The following is a 16,632-nucleotide window of genomic DNA, read 5'->3' as shown; positions in this document are numbered from 1 at the left end:
TTAAACATCGCATTTTAGACCATAAATGTGCAACTGTCAAGGTAAGCACTTTTTGCGCACTGTGCACATTTAAATCAAAATTGCAAGAAAACGATAAGAGGTAGAGGTTTGGTGTCAAAGAACGAATTGTAGAGTGGAACACAACTTTGCCTAAGAAAGAATTTTAATGTATTACGCATTTTTTTCAAAGATAATGGGGCACGTTCGGTGTAGTACTAGATTTGTAGTAATGAGCTGAATTTTAGTATGGTGAGAAGGTCAATTCTCCGTTTCTGTAATGAAATAGTGCAAATAGCGTGGGTATTATGATTCCTTACCTAATTTGATGCTGTTTGAGAAAATTTTTGGATAACTATGTTGTTTATGTTGCAAGAAATGGAAAAAATAACAACACTGTTGCCCAAAGTTTTGCTCAAACAGCATTAAATTAGGCCAGGAATCATAATACCCACGCTATTTGCACTATTTCATTACAGAAACGGAGAATTGACCTTCTCACCATACTAAAATTCAGCTCATTACTACAAATCTAGTACGTCACCAATCTGTCCTATTGACAAAAACAAATTGAAATACTCTATGTTGAGCTATTTTGCTCTAGAAAACTTAGTTATTTAACTAAACCAATCGATTCAAAGATGCTATTTGATAGAAAACTCAATATTTAAGGTGAAAATATGACGAAGCCATACCTTGAATTTTTAAAAGCACAAATCTGAAGAACCGAGTGCCGGTTTGCGCTCAAAAGTTGCTCGATTGGTCACCACCAGCGGGTAACCAATCAATCAACTTTTCTGCACAATCCAACCATTGGTTCCTCAGATTTGTGCTTTTGAAAATTTGAGGTGTGGCTTCGTCATACCTTCACCTTAATAAGGGTCAAAAAACTGCGATAAGTTTGACCATTTTCAAGTTATAGCCAGTTAAGGCAATAAGAGTCAAAAACATGGGAAGTTCAATAACTACGTAACGGATGAGATTTGACCATATGTGTAGAAGATTTTTTTCACCATTTATGTCCTCTATCACCATTCTAGACCGAATAACCATCAGAACGAATTGCGATTCAGTATAGCTATGGAACTAGAATCGGAAGGGGTTTTAAATCTGCTAGATTTTCCAATACTTAGACTTTTATAATATGCACTAATGTCAGTTCAAATTATTGAACTTCCGGTTGAATCATCTTCATCTAAACGATACTATGTTATGTTTCTTTATGAAAGCTGACCTAACCATCGCATTACGTGTTAGGTAGTGTAATGATATCATGCGGTGAAAGAGCTTATTCCCAGAAAACATCACTGATGTCTGATTAAATGGCCTGGAAATGTAGCGACTTGATTCAATATCTTCCTTCCCAGACCACGTTGGGTATTGCATTCAGTATTGCATCCTCCCAGCCAAAGCAGTAGGAAGCCAAAAGGGATATGCTATTTATAATCATACTTCGGTTCATTTGCACACCGTATCAAACTGTAACGAGTGTTCGCTATATGTACCTACAGGGGATACTCAAAATAAATGGGACAGGTAAAATTTTTACTTTTTAAAAAATGTTCAACTCGCTGTAACTTTTCGAAAAGTGCATCAAATATTCTCAATTTTTTACTGTAAGTTCAGCAACTAGTTCTGTATCAGTAGTCCAATTTTGGAAAAGATCGGACCATTGTCCACGGAGTTATAAAGATTCTAGAAAAAGGTAAAATTATCCGATAGCCAACTTTGAGCTGTTATATCTCCGGATTCAATAAACCGAATGCAATGAAATTTTGACCAATCATGACTTGTATAATGAGCTATGAAAAACCTTTGACTTAACTTAAAATTCTTAACACGGAAGAAAATTATAACGATTAGATTATTTTTCTAATAAAACACCAAATTATCCAAAACTTCAACATCGTTTCAAAATCCAAGATGCAAATTATAGTTCAATTAATTTTCCTCTAAATGACTTACATATAAATGTGTTTTGAAGGAAAGTTACAACATAGCCGCTAATAAATTGAGAAAGTAATGGGATGCATCTTAGAAATTGATGAATTTACTAAAAAATCGTGAAATAAATGAAACTTTTTCTCTTGTTAAAAATTTCAAGTTAAGTTAAACGTTTTTAAGAGTTCATCATATAAGTCATGAATGGTCAAAATTTCATTACAATCAGTTCATTGAATCCGGAGATATAACAGCTCAAAGTTGACTATCGAATAATTATATCCTTTTCAAGAATCTTTATATCTTCGTGAAGAATAGCCCGATCTTTTCCAAATTTGTACCACTGATACACAACTAGTTGATGATCAAATTTGAGAATATTTGATGCCCTTTTCAAAATGTTACAGCGAGTTGAACATTTTTCGAGAAGTGAAAATTTTACCTGTCCCAGTTATTTTGAGTATCTCCTGTACATATAAACTTTCAGATAGGATGTGGAAATGGAGCCAATGCAATCATTTTGGCTTGGCGATTCCCATACAGCTGACCTGACTCGACCACCGCGACTCTGCGCGCCTCTGATCATCCAACGATGAATAATCGATATTTACCATTTCAAAGATTCATTATTCACTTTGTTCTTTCGCTATATCTTTCTCCCTTTCCATCGCGACGTTGACGAATGGCTGCGAACACACGGGGCGCTACTGGAATCTCACTTTATAGGTGATAACCTTTCCTGAACCTGCCCACATTGCGGGAGAGGAGGCGAAACGCGACAAACGGCGTTTGTATTCTTTAATCCTGGGCCGGGCGAGGACGACGTAGAATGCTGCTCTGTCCCATCGCCAATTCGAACTCGTTCATTAGTCGAAATCGGACAACGGCAGTAGCAGAATCGGAACGCGGGTTCCGTCTCGGCTCCGCAGTCAACCCAATACAGGAACCAGACCCAGATACAATCGGACAAACATTGCCATCCAAGTAGCCATTGCGTTGCAACCAATCATCGTAGTGGGCATTCGTGAAGGGCAGTGCTTCAGGTGTAGGAACGAAGTAGGCGCTATTTTTCGCATCAAGGGCAGAATGTGTTAGGCGCGGTAGGCGAGTGGGAGTGTCGCGGTGTGGAGGAGTGTGATAAGCGTTCGCGATAAGAGCGCGTTGTTGATCACGCTTGATAACGCGTGAGTCATCGCCAGTAGTAATCGATACGAATTGTAGTGGCGAACCCAAACAATCGTAAAGTCCGGTTTGCGGGAACCTCGCAGTAACCCGTAGACCAGTCTGGAGGCTACACTTTGGACCGACATCGAAAGAGCGCGTTTGCGACGAATTTTTTTTTAACAAGGATAGCAGCCATAGCTCACTAGCAACAGCGATGCCCTCCTGCAGCGGATTAATGTAAGAATCATCAATGAATGATATAGCAGACTGATAAGACCGTAATCTAATGGAATTTTTTGTTGTGCTCTTTAATTTTTCCCCGAATTACCCCAATCATTCCCGCTGATGGCCGACCGATTGGGCAGCAGTGATGTGATCAAATACCCCAGGGCTCTGTTCCGGACGGTGTTTGTGATAGCGAACAACATCTATTGCGTCCCAACGTATCTGGTATGGATGTTTCTGCTGTTACCGTTGAAGAAGATCCACGAAAATTACTACTACAAAATCGAGGGAATCCTGTTCCACTGGCTGCTGGCGAACGTGTCCATGTGGTCCACAACGGCCGGGTATGATTGTACGTATAATTGATTGGCGGTGGAAAGTTATTTCCGAATAATTGAACTCATCTTGTTTTCATGTTGTAGTGGTTGAAATGGGTGACGATATTGGTCCAGCGTTGGACGAACGAACGCTGGTAATTGCCAACCATCAAAGTACTTCAGACGTGCCACTGTTGATGGCGGCTTTCAACGTGAAAAAAGGAGTGCTGCCGAACATTATGTGGATCATGGACCGTATGTTCAAGTATACCAACTTCGGAGCGGTCAGTTTACTGCATCAGGATTTCTTCATTGCATCGGTAAGTACCTTTTAGTTTTACGTTAGGTTTAAGATCGGCTGTCTCTACATTCTTTTTTTTTCTTGCTGGAGAAATTATTCATCCGTGTAACTTCCTCAGTTTTCAGAATTGTGTTCATGTAGATGTAATTGTGGAGGGTAAATTCCAAAGCTGAAATGCTATTTCGTAGGATTTCAGTAGAACGTCAAAGATGTATAAAGTTGGTTCTGGAGTAAAAAACCTTCATAAAGTAAATTGAGGATGTTTGTTTTATGCAGCCAAACGAACAATTTCTTTCACTATGTGTCCATCCTTCCATAACCCTGTAGATGAAGTGTCTGTAATTCTAATGATTCTGAAGAACGTAGATTCAAAATTACAGCATGAAGATGTTCTGAAACACCGGCATAAATCGAAGCTTTGCTTTTGATTTTTTGATAAATATGCTTGTGTTTTTCATAAATATGCTTGTGATTGCTATGAAAAATGGTTTGGCCAATTTGACTACTCTTGGAACTTGTGAAATGTTTCAGAAAACCATGTAATTAATCTAGGATTCCCAGACCATTCCACCCCAAAACAATATCCTAAAATAGCTCTTAGTTAATGATTTCGTATAAATAGTTTTATGCATGGCTATAAGAATCGCAGCTTGGCCACTCTCTGAATTTCCGGGAAGCCCCGGTGGAATATTTGGTCTCCATGTTTTTCACTACAGTTGACTCTCTAAATCTCGATATTGAAGGGACCATCGAGATAGGGAGAGATCTAGGGAGAGATCGAATCTAAGAACCAATTTTTAATGCACACTAGATTGAAAAATCGTCCGTAACTATGAAAAATAGTCAACAAAGAGATGTCACTCCGCCTTCCCAGAATGTTTTGCACCTAAGAAACGAGATCTAGCAACCTGTAAAAATGGGCATATCGACATATGGAGAAAAAATCTCGAACAAAAACGAACGAGATCGTATCGAGATAAAGAGATATCGAGATAAGGAGATATCGACACATAGAAAGGTAAAATCTATGCAGATTGAAGGGACCGACCAAACCATCGAGATAGGGAGAGATATCGAGATGTAGAACATCGACATGTGGAGAGTCGACTGTAACAGGCTTTAAATTGTTATATAAAAGCGTCCTCGACTAGTTTGGTAAATCCCAGAACTTTCTAGAATACTTATGGAATATCTTAAATACTCAGGGAATTTTACTTCGTAAAAAATAAAACATTGAATAACAAGTAGTGAAATTCATCTTTAGAAATACCTCTTGGAATGCCTCCTAGGATTTCTCACTGGATTCCTTCCGTATTATTTTTATTATTATATTGGATTCTTCCCTGAAAATCTTCCGAGATTCATGAATTCCTACCGATTTCTGCTGGAGTTTTTCACGAGGATCCTTCTGAATATTTTTTTCCAGTATGGTTTTCTTTATACTGCTCCCAGAGTCCTTCGTCGGTCTTTCCCGAAGTTGCTCCTGCGTTTTGTCCAAAGAAATTTTCGCGAGATTTCTTCCATGATTCATTCCGAGTTGTTCACAACAGTTTCTCTCAAGATCGCAGGTGGATTTCTACAGGAGTTTTAGCTGGAATATTTCCTAATGGTTTTGCAGAATTTTTGTTTAATTTCACCTGAGATTTCTCTCGGGAAAACTACCAAGAGAAAGTACTTCTGCTCAGAAGATTTGGCGTTGCTCCTGGGATGTTTCTCGAATTTTTTTTTCTGAATTTATCTTGGACTTTCCCCTGAGTTTTTATGTTTGAAGTGTCTTTTGGGGTTTCTGCTGATATTTCTCAAGGAGTATTTCTCGAGATTTCTTTCAGAGTTTTTTTCATGCTTTTCCTCGTAGGTTTTTACCGTACAGTGATCCACATATTTATAGATTTTCTCGAAATCCAAACCGGAAATTGTTCCAAAATTATGGATGCTCATTTTGGGATTTCTTAAATAGTTCCTGGAGCTCTGATAGGTGTTTTTCCTGGAGTTTTCCTCGGAATGTTTTCAGGATAATTTACTAAGTTCTAATTAGAGAAATGTTGAAAGGTATTTTTCCTGGAGTTTTCCTCGGAATGTCTTCTAGGATAACTTACTAAGCTCTAATTAGAGAAATTCCTGAACTTTGGATAAGTCTTGGAATGATCTCCGGGAGGTACCCCAGAAGAGAAGAACACTAAAAAAATCTCTTTAGAAGTATTCATCGAGATAGTCAAAATCCTCAATCAGTAAATGTTGATATGCAATCGTGATTTCCAGTTTTCCATTGGATTTTCAACGAAATCTCAACATTATTACAACACCAGCACATGGGTATTACAGACATCCAAGTTCAGTTTCAAAACTGTATTTTTGCAATTTTACGGTCTGATGATTTTTATAAATAGGTTATTGATTGCTATGAGAAGGGTTCTTGGTCACTCTGTTTTCTGTTTTATAACATACTTTGCATATTGCCGGTTTATAATTAACATACGTATTAAGGTTAAGCATTTTGGTAATCCCAATTGTTCATTATGCCAAATTACCGTTATGTCTAAAATAACAATTATGACTGAATAACAACTAATTCAGCCAAAATTTTTAAAATCAAGTTTGAGAGCGGTTTATTCGACCATTGTACAGCAATAATGTTTGTGGGGTTAAACGACTTTATGTCAAATGACTTCAAGCTAAATAAGCTGTTTCCGTAATACCCAGTTAGAAAATTCTAAACCTTACATTGAGTGTACATTACCACGATTGTGCGATTTATTCCTTTTTTTTGCCGTTCTCGTTCACCAAAGTTTCAAAGTTCACTCAAAAAATGAATCTCCGATAGAAGGTTCGAAGGGTCAAGTCACAAATATCAATCAATTCAGTTCGACGAATTGTGATGATGTCTGTGTGTGTAATGTCACCCACTTTTTTCGGATTATAGCTAGATTATACCTGGAATTTTACCGCATTGTTTGCTATTACAAATGGCTCGGATAGGTCAAGGCGTTCTGAAGTTATGGCCACTTCTGTGATTCGAACCAGCACCGGCAGAACTGGCCGTATATGAAACTGAACCAAGCCCTATCATGCGACATATAAAACTGCGGCGATTGCTGTAACCTTTAGCATGGCTGACGAAATTTGGCGGCAAACATATCTAAAGGTTCAATCTGTAAAAGAGAGGCTCTCTTACTTCCGATTCTCTTTAAATTATTACGATGTTGCAGTGGACATTTTGTCAACTTATGATGTGTATATTGAAAAAGGATTGTCTACCTTCCGATGCAAGAAGTAAATCAAAATTAAGAAATACAAGCACGCTATAATCGAAAGAGGGGAGACTTAAAGAGAGCCTCTCATCTGCACTTAGCACCTATAGAAATGTTCGGCCTGATTTGTGTGGAAATTAGCACTGGAGACCAGAAATTCCACGATGTCGGCCCAAAATGCAAGATGGAGGCCTAATATTCAAAATAACGGCTGTATAATGGAGATTAAGGCTCTAAAACCAATCAATATGGGTATATTTGGTATGTAGAAGATATCCGGAGTTCAAAAATGACGATCAGAATATCGGAGATGGCGGTTTTAAATCCAAGATGGCACCTCAAAATTCAAGATGGCGACTGTTTGATGGAGTTTTAGGCCCTAAAACCATGCAATATGGTTAAATTTGCTATGGGGAAAATGTCCGGGGACCAAAAATGGCGACCAGTATATCTAAGATGGTTGTCTAAAATCCAAGTTAGCGGCTCAAAATTCAAGATGGCGGCTGTTTAATGGAGTTTTTGGCACTAAAGCCATGCAATATGGGTATATTTGGGATGGAGTAAATGTATGGACTCTTAAAATGGCGACCAGAATATCTAAGATGGCGGACTTAAATCCAAAATGGCGGCTCAAAATTCAAAATAGCGACTTTTTGTTAACAACCAAATGTTACCAACATTTTTGAGTACTTTATTAGTTTCCATATTTATTGCAATTTGATTCTATTGAACGTTTATTAACTCATTACTTTAAACAGGGCAAATCAAATCGAGAAAAATCACTGGTGGAATTGAAATCTCATCTCAAAAGTTCATACATTCCACGCAAGAGAAAGTGGATGGTGCTTTTCCCGGAAGGAGGCTTCCTCCGAAAAAGGAAGGAAGTTAGTCAAAGGTGAGTCAATTACGAACTTTTCGAAACAGGGGTATTTTCACTAATAGCAATTGCCTTCGGACTCAGATTTGCGGAGAAGAACAATCTGCCAACGCTGCACCATGTGACGGTCCCGCGGGTAGGGGCCATGAAAGCGATCGTAGATGTTCTCGGCTCGCCGGAATCGCCCTATCGGGACGAGGAGAAACTGATCAACAATGTAGACTATGTGGACAGCACCATTACAACCGTTACCGATGAATTCAATCATAATTTGACGACAACCGGGTTCACAGACTTAGATCACCATCAGCAGCAGCAGCAGCAGCAGCAGCAACAACCAAAGCAGAATGATGCCATGAACAACAGCAGTAGCACCATTATCAATAGTGAAGCAATAAGTACCGATGACTGTGGTGAGTATTGGGGGTGGCATTGGGAGTTTAAGTGACGGAAGGTAATTTGTTGATTTCGACCTTTGCAGATAGTTTTAAGGATTCACCACTCACCAAGCTGAACGGCAAACTGAATGACTGTTTAGAGTACATTCTGGACATTACCATCGGGTATCCCAATGGGAAGCCACTAGACTTACCAAATATTGTGCACGGCCTTAGGAATCCGTGCCAGACTTATTTATTCTATAGGTTATACCGTAGCTCGGAGGTAAGTAGCCCGATTGCGGGATCATGATATTTACATACGTTAAGACGATTGGGTTATTGAGCTGAAAGAATTCATTGCTATCTCTTGCGCTTCAGGTTCCTCGTGATAGCGAATCTCTTACCCAGTGGCTCTACGACCGATTCATCGAAAAGGAGAAGCTGCTTGATGAGTTCTACCGGACCGGAATGTTCCCGTGCGGCTCGTCGTCGATGTTGCCGACCGTGATACAGCAGGATCTGCTCCGATTCCTTCTCATCCATTTGTTCTTTATTACCTCCACCTACGTCCATTACCAGTTGATACTGATGCTTATCAATTACTCGAATGTTATGTACGTGTATCTGCTAAGCGATAGCTAAGTTCTGTCGTCGTCGTCGTTGAGGAGTGGTCGGAGTTGCGATGAGGTGAGTGAGAATCATTTAAGCACATTAACAAAAACTAAAGACAGGTTTAGTAGATATTTATGATCATGCCGAGAGAACGAACGCACGATTCCATGTTTTCAGGAGTGCTCAAAAGAGTGGCACATTAAGTTTAGAAACAGCACTGGTCAGACGCAGCAAGTAATCTTATGAAAAAATGATGGCAACATTGTAACAACATTCACAAACGGCAGCAAATTAATTATTCAAACTAGTTCGTATATTGTCCTATTTTTTGGATTTCTTAGAAACTTTCCTTTACGTCTGGTCCACAAGTATAAAATAGTCTAACTCGTGTTAGAAAAAATAATTTCCCAGTTGTAATAAATTACATATATTGTGTGTGTGACGCCAACAATCGTTTTACAAAAGCTGACAAACTTAAATAAAACACAATAATGATTACAAATAGAGTATCATTGGAAACTTTGTGAACGTTTCAGACAAGACAAATAAAGCTGAAATGTAAATGTTGAACAAAAACTACATTTAATGGTCAAAAAAGCAAACAAACAATGCATTACATAAAACAATTCAAAACTAAGTGGATGATACCGAAAAACACAAACTAAACAGGCAGTTTTACACACAAGTTACAATCCAAATGAAAAAGATAACTCGTTTGCTGAGGTATGTACTGATTTCCTTAGTTGTAGAAGTTTTAATCCCTAGTTTAAATCTTTCTTCGATGTACATTGTAAATATAATCTATATATTTTCTATACAATCACTTGAGTTAACAATCAGGATACGATCGGATCGATTTAAATCAGACCTGCCAAAGTCTGGAGAAACAAAGCGAAACGGGACCGCCTCTCTTCTGTACTGTGAGACGTGCGAAAAAGTAAAAATGAAACGCTTTTGCAAATGCGAGTATGTGTGGACGGACGAGAATGATGAGCGTTAATTTTGTTTAAGCATCTAGGGTGGTTTTCGTTTGCACCTTTGCTGAAGTAAATGTATAGCACAAACTGGGTCGTACGGGAACGCGGAACCCCAGACAAGAAATCGATCGTGACCGATAGCTTTTGTGTACTTTGGCCACCCTACTGGGTGGCGGATTGAGAAAGGCATTGCCCGATCGATCAATTTAACATTACCAATCTAATCGCAGCAGAAAAAAAAGCAGTAAAAATGTTCCTTTTTCCTGTTTTGAGAAGTGAGAAATTATTGAAAAAATAAAATGTCATTTCATCGTAGCGTTTGGGGTGTACATTGTTGTTTGTATTTGTTGTGAAACTCCTTGTCCTGCTTCTGTTGATACTTCGGTCTTGTGAACCGATATAAAGATGGCGTTCTAGACAAACCTTGGAAAGGTTGTGAGTAAGACTAAGATTTAAATTTACATTACACTAGATGTTAAAATTATTTGAATACTTCGTACCACATCTCGGCCTATATGTCTTCTCCAGGGACTTTACAGGTATAATTTAAGGATAAGTTCAATGATTCGTTTATGATTTTCTCTAGTTTACTTTCAAGTTATTTTCTTCGTGGTGCTTCCAGGGAACTCCCTACTGATTCACGGATTTTTTTTCAGGAATTCCACCATATTTTTTCAGTGATTTTAAAATTCCTCGTTGGATGTATCTGAATGGCCAAAAATGCCATTCCTTGCCGGAACATGTGATCGAAGGTACGGTGAAGAATGAATCAATCCCATCGAGTAGGCTGTCAGCAGATGTGATGTACTCAGAAATGCACTAGATACTACTTATTTTCAAGAACTCCTTGGGTTGACTGATTTTGAGGGGGTATTGGTGCAATCGGTATTGAAGACATTGGTTACTGTCGCCATGAGACAGAATTTCTTACACATGTAAGGGTGTGGTCATCCGGACGCGCTGTGGACTGTTTTAACTGCTGCCATGAGACAGTATTTCTTCGAATGAATGTAATCAGTTTTGTACCTTTAAATTCCGGCCTATTTTGCTAACCCTTTGACAGATACGCGTATTTCGACTACCACTTGTAATCTTCCTCAGTGTCAGTTATGCACTCGTATTTCTTACATATAAGGATGCGACCATCCAGACACGCTGTGGACTATTTTACTGTCGGTTTGAGACAGAATTGCCGCCCCATGAGACATAATTTCTTACGGATGCGGTCATCCGGATACGCTGTGGATTGTTTTTACTGTCGCCATGAGACAGAATTTGTAAAAAGTAAGGATGCGGTCATCCGGATGTGATGTGGACTGTTTTTACTGTCGCCAATTTGCTGATTGCACATTACTACATGGTCAAGAAACTAGGACTGCCATTAAAGTTCAATTATGATAAAAAGCTGAAAAACCGCTACGCATCTTACGTTAAAGTAAATACATAGCCATATATTGATATGCACAATATACATTACAGTTGCGTTTACCAAACTACCAACAAATCATACTAACTTTCCAACTTCCCAGACATTGTTCAGAAGCAGTACCTCATGAGGAACATCGATAAGCGTTCCTTGTAGCAGGCCTGGTAGCGAGTCACTATTTAGTGACTTGGTCACTATTTTCGGGTCAGTCACTAAAAAGTCACTATTTTCAAGATGTATCAACTAAAGTCACTTTTTCTGCTGAAAAGTCACTATTTTCAACTATTTTTGATGTTTTGTGGCAAATGATAAAATAGTCAACGAGAAAAATAATATTTGGAGTGACAGAAAGTGCAAATCAAGCATTGAGCGACTGGAGATAATAACATGTAGTAGCTGTGTTAGAAAATGTATCAATCGCCTATGTGGAGTGGCTGATTTTGTTAGGTGTCTCTTACTTACCTTACCGGTCAGGCTAAGGCCGGGGTGGCCTCTGCTGTACATAGTAGCCGCCTCCATTCCACTCGGTCCATGGTTGCTTGTCTCCAGTTCCGCACTCTGCGTAGGGTCCGCAGATCGTCCTCTACTTGGTCGATCCACCTAGCTCGCTGCGCTCCACGTCTTCTTGTACCGGTCGGATGACTCTCGAGAACCATTTTAGTCGGGTTGCTATCCGACATCCTGATGACGTGACCCGCCCACCGTAGCCTCCCGATTTTCGCGGTATGGACGATGGTTGGTTCTCTCAGCAGCTGATGCAGCTCGTGGTTCATTCGCCTTCTCCAAGTCCCGTCTTCCATCTGCACTCCGCCGTAGATGGTACGCAACACCTTCCGTTCGAAAACTCCAAGGGCGCGTTGGTCCTCTGCACGTAGGGTCCATGTTTCGTGCCCATAGAGGACGACCGGTCTAATCAGCGTTTTGTAGATGGTTAACTTCGTGTTACGGCGAACTTTATTCGATCGTAGAGTTCTGCGGAGTCCAAAGTAAGAACGATTTCCTGCCACAATGCGCCTCTGAATTTCTCTGCTGGTGTCGTTGTCGGCGGTCACCAGTGAGCCCAAGTACACGAATTCTTCAACCGCCTCGATTTCATCACCGTCGATATGAATTCGGGGTGGCGGGCGCGGTGATTCCTCCCTGGAGCCCTTTGCCAGCATGTACTTTGTCTTCGACACATTAATGACTAGTCCGATTCGCCTGGCTTCACTCTTTAGTCGGATGTACGTTTCCGCCATCGTCTCAAATTTACGAGCAATAATATCAATATCATCGGCGAAACCAAGCAGCTGAACGGATTTCGTGAAAATCGTCCCACTCGTGTTTATCCCCGCTCTTCTTATTACACCCTCCAAAGCAATGTTGAACAGCAAGCACGAAAGACCATCACCTTGCCGTAGCCCTCTGCGAGATTCGAAGGGACTCGAGAGTGTCCCTGATACTCGAACTACGCACATCACTCGATCCATCGTCGCCTTGATCAACCGTATCAGTTTATCCGGGAATCCGTATTCGTGCATAATCTGCCATAGCTGTTCTCGATCGATTGTATCATACGCCGCTTTGAAATCGATGAACAAGTGATGTGTGGGCACGTTGTATTCGCGGCATTTCTGCAACACCTGGCGGATGGCGAACATCTGGTCCGTTGTAGCGCGTTCACCCATAAATCCAGCCTGATATTGCCCCACGAACTCTCTTGCAATCGGTGATAGACGGCGGCATAAGATTTGAGAGAGTATCTTGTAGGCAGCGCTCAGTAGTGTGATCGCGCGGTAATTCCCGCAATCCAACTTGTCGCCCTTTTTGTAGATGGGACACACGATACCTTCCATCCATTCCTCCGGTAATACTTCCTCCTCCCAAATCTTGGTAATGACCCAGTGTAGTGCTCTCACCAGTGCTTCTCCACCGTATTTTAGAAGCTCGCTTGGTAGTTGATCTGCTCCAGCGGCTTTGTTGTTTTTCAACCGGCCAACCTCCTCCTCAATCTCTTGAAGGTCAGGGGCCGGAAGTCTTTCGTCCTGTGCACATACTCCTAGATCTGTTACCACGCCATCTTCGGTACTTGCAACGTCGCCATTGAGGTGCTCATCGTAATGCTGCCGCCACCTCTCGACCACCTCACGCTCGCTCGTGAGAATATTCCCGTGATTATCTCGGCACATGTCGGCTTGTGGCACAAAGCCTCTGCGCGAGCGGTTCAGCTTCTCGTAGAACTTTCGTGTGTCCTTAGCGCGGTACAGCTCTTCCATCGCTTCGCGATCTCGTTCTTCCTGCTGGCGCTTCTTCATCCGGAAGACTGAGTTCTGCCTGTTCCGCGCCTGTTTGTAACGTGCCTCATTCGCTCTCGTACGGTGTTGCAGCATTCTCGCCCATGCTGCATTCTTCTCGTTTTTCAACTGTTCACATTCGCCGTCGTACCAGTCGTTTCTGTGATTCGGAGTCGCGAAGCCTAGTGCTGTAGCCGAGGTACTACCTATGGCGGATCGGATGTTCCTCCAGCCATCTTCAAGTGTAGCTGCGCCAAGCTGCTCTTCCGTTGGTAGGGCCACTGCTAACTGCTGCGCGTAGTCTTGAGCCACTTCTACGTTACGAAGTTGCTCGATGTTGAGCCGCGGCGTTCGACTTCGACGCGTGGTGATAACTGTCGAAAGTTTTGAGCGCATGCATACAGCGACTAAGTAGTGATCCGAATCTATATTCGCACTGCGGTATGTGCGGACGTTGGTTATATCCGAGAAGAATTTACCGTCGATTAGAACGTGGTCGATTTGATTTTCTGTTTGTTGGTCGGGTGATCTCCAGGTGGCTTTGTGGATATCTTTGCGGGGGAAGAAGGTGCTTCGGACTACCATACCACGGGAGTCTGCAAAGTTTACGCATCGCTGGCCGTTATCATTCGATACGGCGTGCAGGCTGTTTCGCCCGATTACCGGTCTGTACATTTCCTCCCTTCCTACCTGCGCGTTCATGTCGCCGACAACGATTTTCACGTCACGCGGCGAGCAACCATCGTATGTTTGCTCTAACTGCGCGTAGAACGCTTCTTTCTCGTCATCGGGTCTCCCTTCGTGTGGGCAGTGGACGTTAATGATGCTGTAGTTGAAGAAACGGCCCTTAACTCTCAACATGCACATCCTTGCGTTGATCGGCTGCCACCCGATCACACGTTGTCGCATCTTGCCCAACACTATAAATCCTGTTCCCAGTTCATTGGTGGTGCCACAGCTTTGGTAGAAAGTAGCCGCTCGATGCCCGCTTTTCCACACTTTCTGTCCAGTCCAACAAAGTTCCTGCAACGCCACGATGTCGAAGTTGCGGGGATGTAGTTCGTCGTAGATTATCCTGTCACATCCTGCGAAACCTAGTGACTTGCAATTCCATGTTCCAAGTTTCCAATCGTAGTCCTTATTTCGTCGCGTGGGTCTTTGCCGATTGTATCGAGTCGTATTTTCTCCTATGTTATTCGCAATGGGGATTTTTACGGGTGGCTTATTGGGCCTACGCCAACACTCCTGTCTCGCCGGAGGGCCATCGTGCCAGTTCTGTTTAACGTCCCAACCAACACTGGGACGACCACGCTGATGGGGCTACCACCTTGGATCTAGCTGGGCGTGGTGCAGCGTTTCTTACTCAGCCGCTGGATGCCAGAACAGACGCTGTTTGAGCCGCACCTCCTTGGTGAACAGACACTCGGATCGTACCTCCTCAATCTAGCTGATGTCAGAAGGACAACAGTGCCCAGGCTGCGCTACCAGCTAAGCACACAACTCTTAGCTGGCGGTCTTTGTCATCGCTTGACCCGTGGAAGCATGAGGTAGGAACTTGTGAGGACCAGAGCTATATTGGACGCTCTCCTTATCGACTCACCGTTTTGCAGGTGTCTCTATCAGAGAGATTTCTAGTTCGAAAATGTTTCATCTCATCAGACAACACGTTCAGTCTTTTTGCACAAGATTCATGCGCCTATACTAGAAAGCATACTTTTCCATTGAAGTTTCTGGTCATTCTATAGTAAAGTGATGAATGTTTTTGAACTATTACCGTAACAAATATTGGGGAAAAATCTGAATAAACTTGTAACGGTATCCTCGGAAATAAAATGTAGAGGATTTTTATTTAGTAACATAAGAATTTAAGGATATATTTGCCAGAACTGAACAAATTCGTTACAATTGTCGATGAGAACCTGCTGGCCTCGAAACATTCTCCTGTATGACCTACATGACAATTTCTGCATAAATGAAAATAACTGAATATTATACGATATTTTATCTTTAGCAAAATCTTTTGTTGAATTTCTGATGGTATGATTTCTGTAGGTATAATATTCTAGCACAGACAAACAGACGTATCACTTGGAACAGATTGCGAAAAAAATCATCGTCACGAAATCATAACCGCCCAATGCTTATTACGCTGTGGTTCGCAAATCCACTGAGTAGATGGCGGTAGTGAGCAAACGTCAAACAGGAGCAAAAACGATGCGAGCGCCATGAACGAGCGATTTGCGACCTATGGAATATTTTAATAATCCGTTAAAAAGGGAAACGATGGGAAGTAAGCAGAGTGAGACGTCTGTATGTCTGTGATTCCAGTTCAACGCCTGGATAAAAATTCTAGCATATTTCGTGAACCATTCCCTGATAAAATTCTTTGGAAGAGAAATATTTGAAATTTATGTCTGTAGAAATTGTTCTTTATTTTTGACAAGAGTTGTTTCAGGAACATCGCCAAATATTGTGTTGACTATTTTATTTTCAATATGCTGATATTTATAAAGTTTATTGGAAACGATAGCTATCAACCCTGAAGAAGATGTTGAATACATCAAAACGTCTGATAAAGGAGAAAACATAACTGGTCGATTGCAGCTGGGACTTCTCAAACTTTCCAGATTTTCAGATACTCCAGACACTAGCTACCCTGTAAACTCAATGACTTCTTCTGGAACTCTACGGAGAATCCGCTCGAAAACAAATGAGAAATTGCACATCGAACTGTTTTTAAACTTTTTTCAAAAACTCTTCAAATATGATTTTTTAAAGAAATTTCAAGAATTTTCGTCAATGAGCGTTGTTTGTAATCCCTCAGAAATGTTCAAAATGTAAACTTTATGAAATTCAATACTACAGGAATTCTATCACAATTGTCTAAGCAAATT

At 41.1% G+C, this 16,632-nt stretch overlaps 1 protein-coding gene across 1 annotated transcript; it reads left to right on the top strand.

The window, feature by feature from the left end:
* The first annotated feature begins 2,461 nt into the window (after positions 1 to 2,461).
* On the top strand, positions 2,462 to 10,354 carry LOC134284463 (acyl-CoA:lysophosphatidylglycerol acyltransferase 1-like). The gene is made up of 7 exons (XM_062843319.1): positions 2,462 to 3,339; positions 3,471 to 3,679; positions 3,750 to 3,964; positions 7,952 to 8,088; positions 8,155 to 8,483; positions 8,552 to 8,733; positions 8,829 to 10,354. Exons 1-7 carry the CDS (start codon positions 3,317 to 3,319, stop codon positions 9,090 to 9,092), a joined length of 1,359 nt encoding a protein of 452 aa, XP_062699303.1. The 5' UTR covers positions 2,462 to 3,316; the 3' UTR covers positions 9,093 to 10,354.
* The last annotated feature ends 6,278 nt before the right edge of the window (positions 10,355 to 16,632 follow it).

The sequence above is a fragment of the Aedes albopictus genome, unplaced genomic scaffold (genome assembly GCF_035046485.1).
Source record: "Aedes albopictus strain Foshan unplaced genomic scaffold, AalbF5 HiC_scaffold_155, whole genome shotgun sequence".
Taxonomy (NCBI): Eukaryota; Metazoa; Arthropoda; class Insecta; order Diptera; family Culicidae; genus Aedes; species Aedes albopictus.
This window is presented reverse-complemented; position numbering and strand designations above follow the sequence as displayed.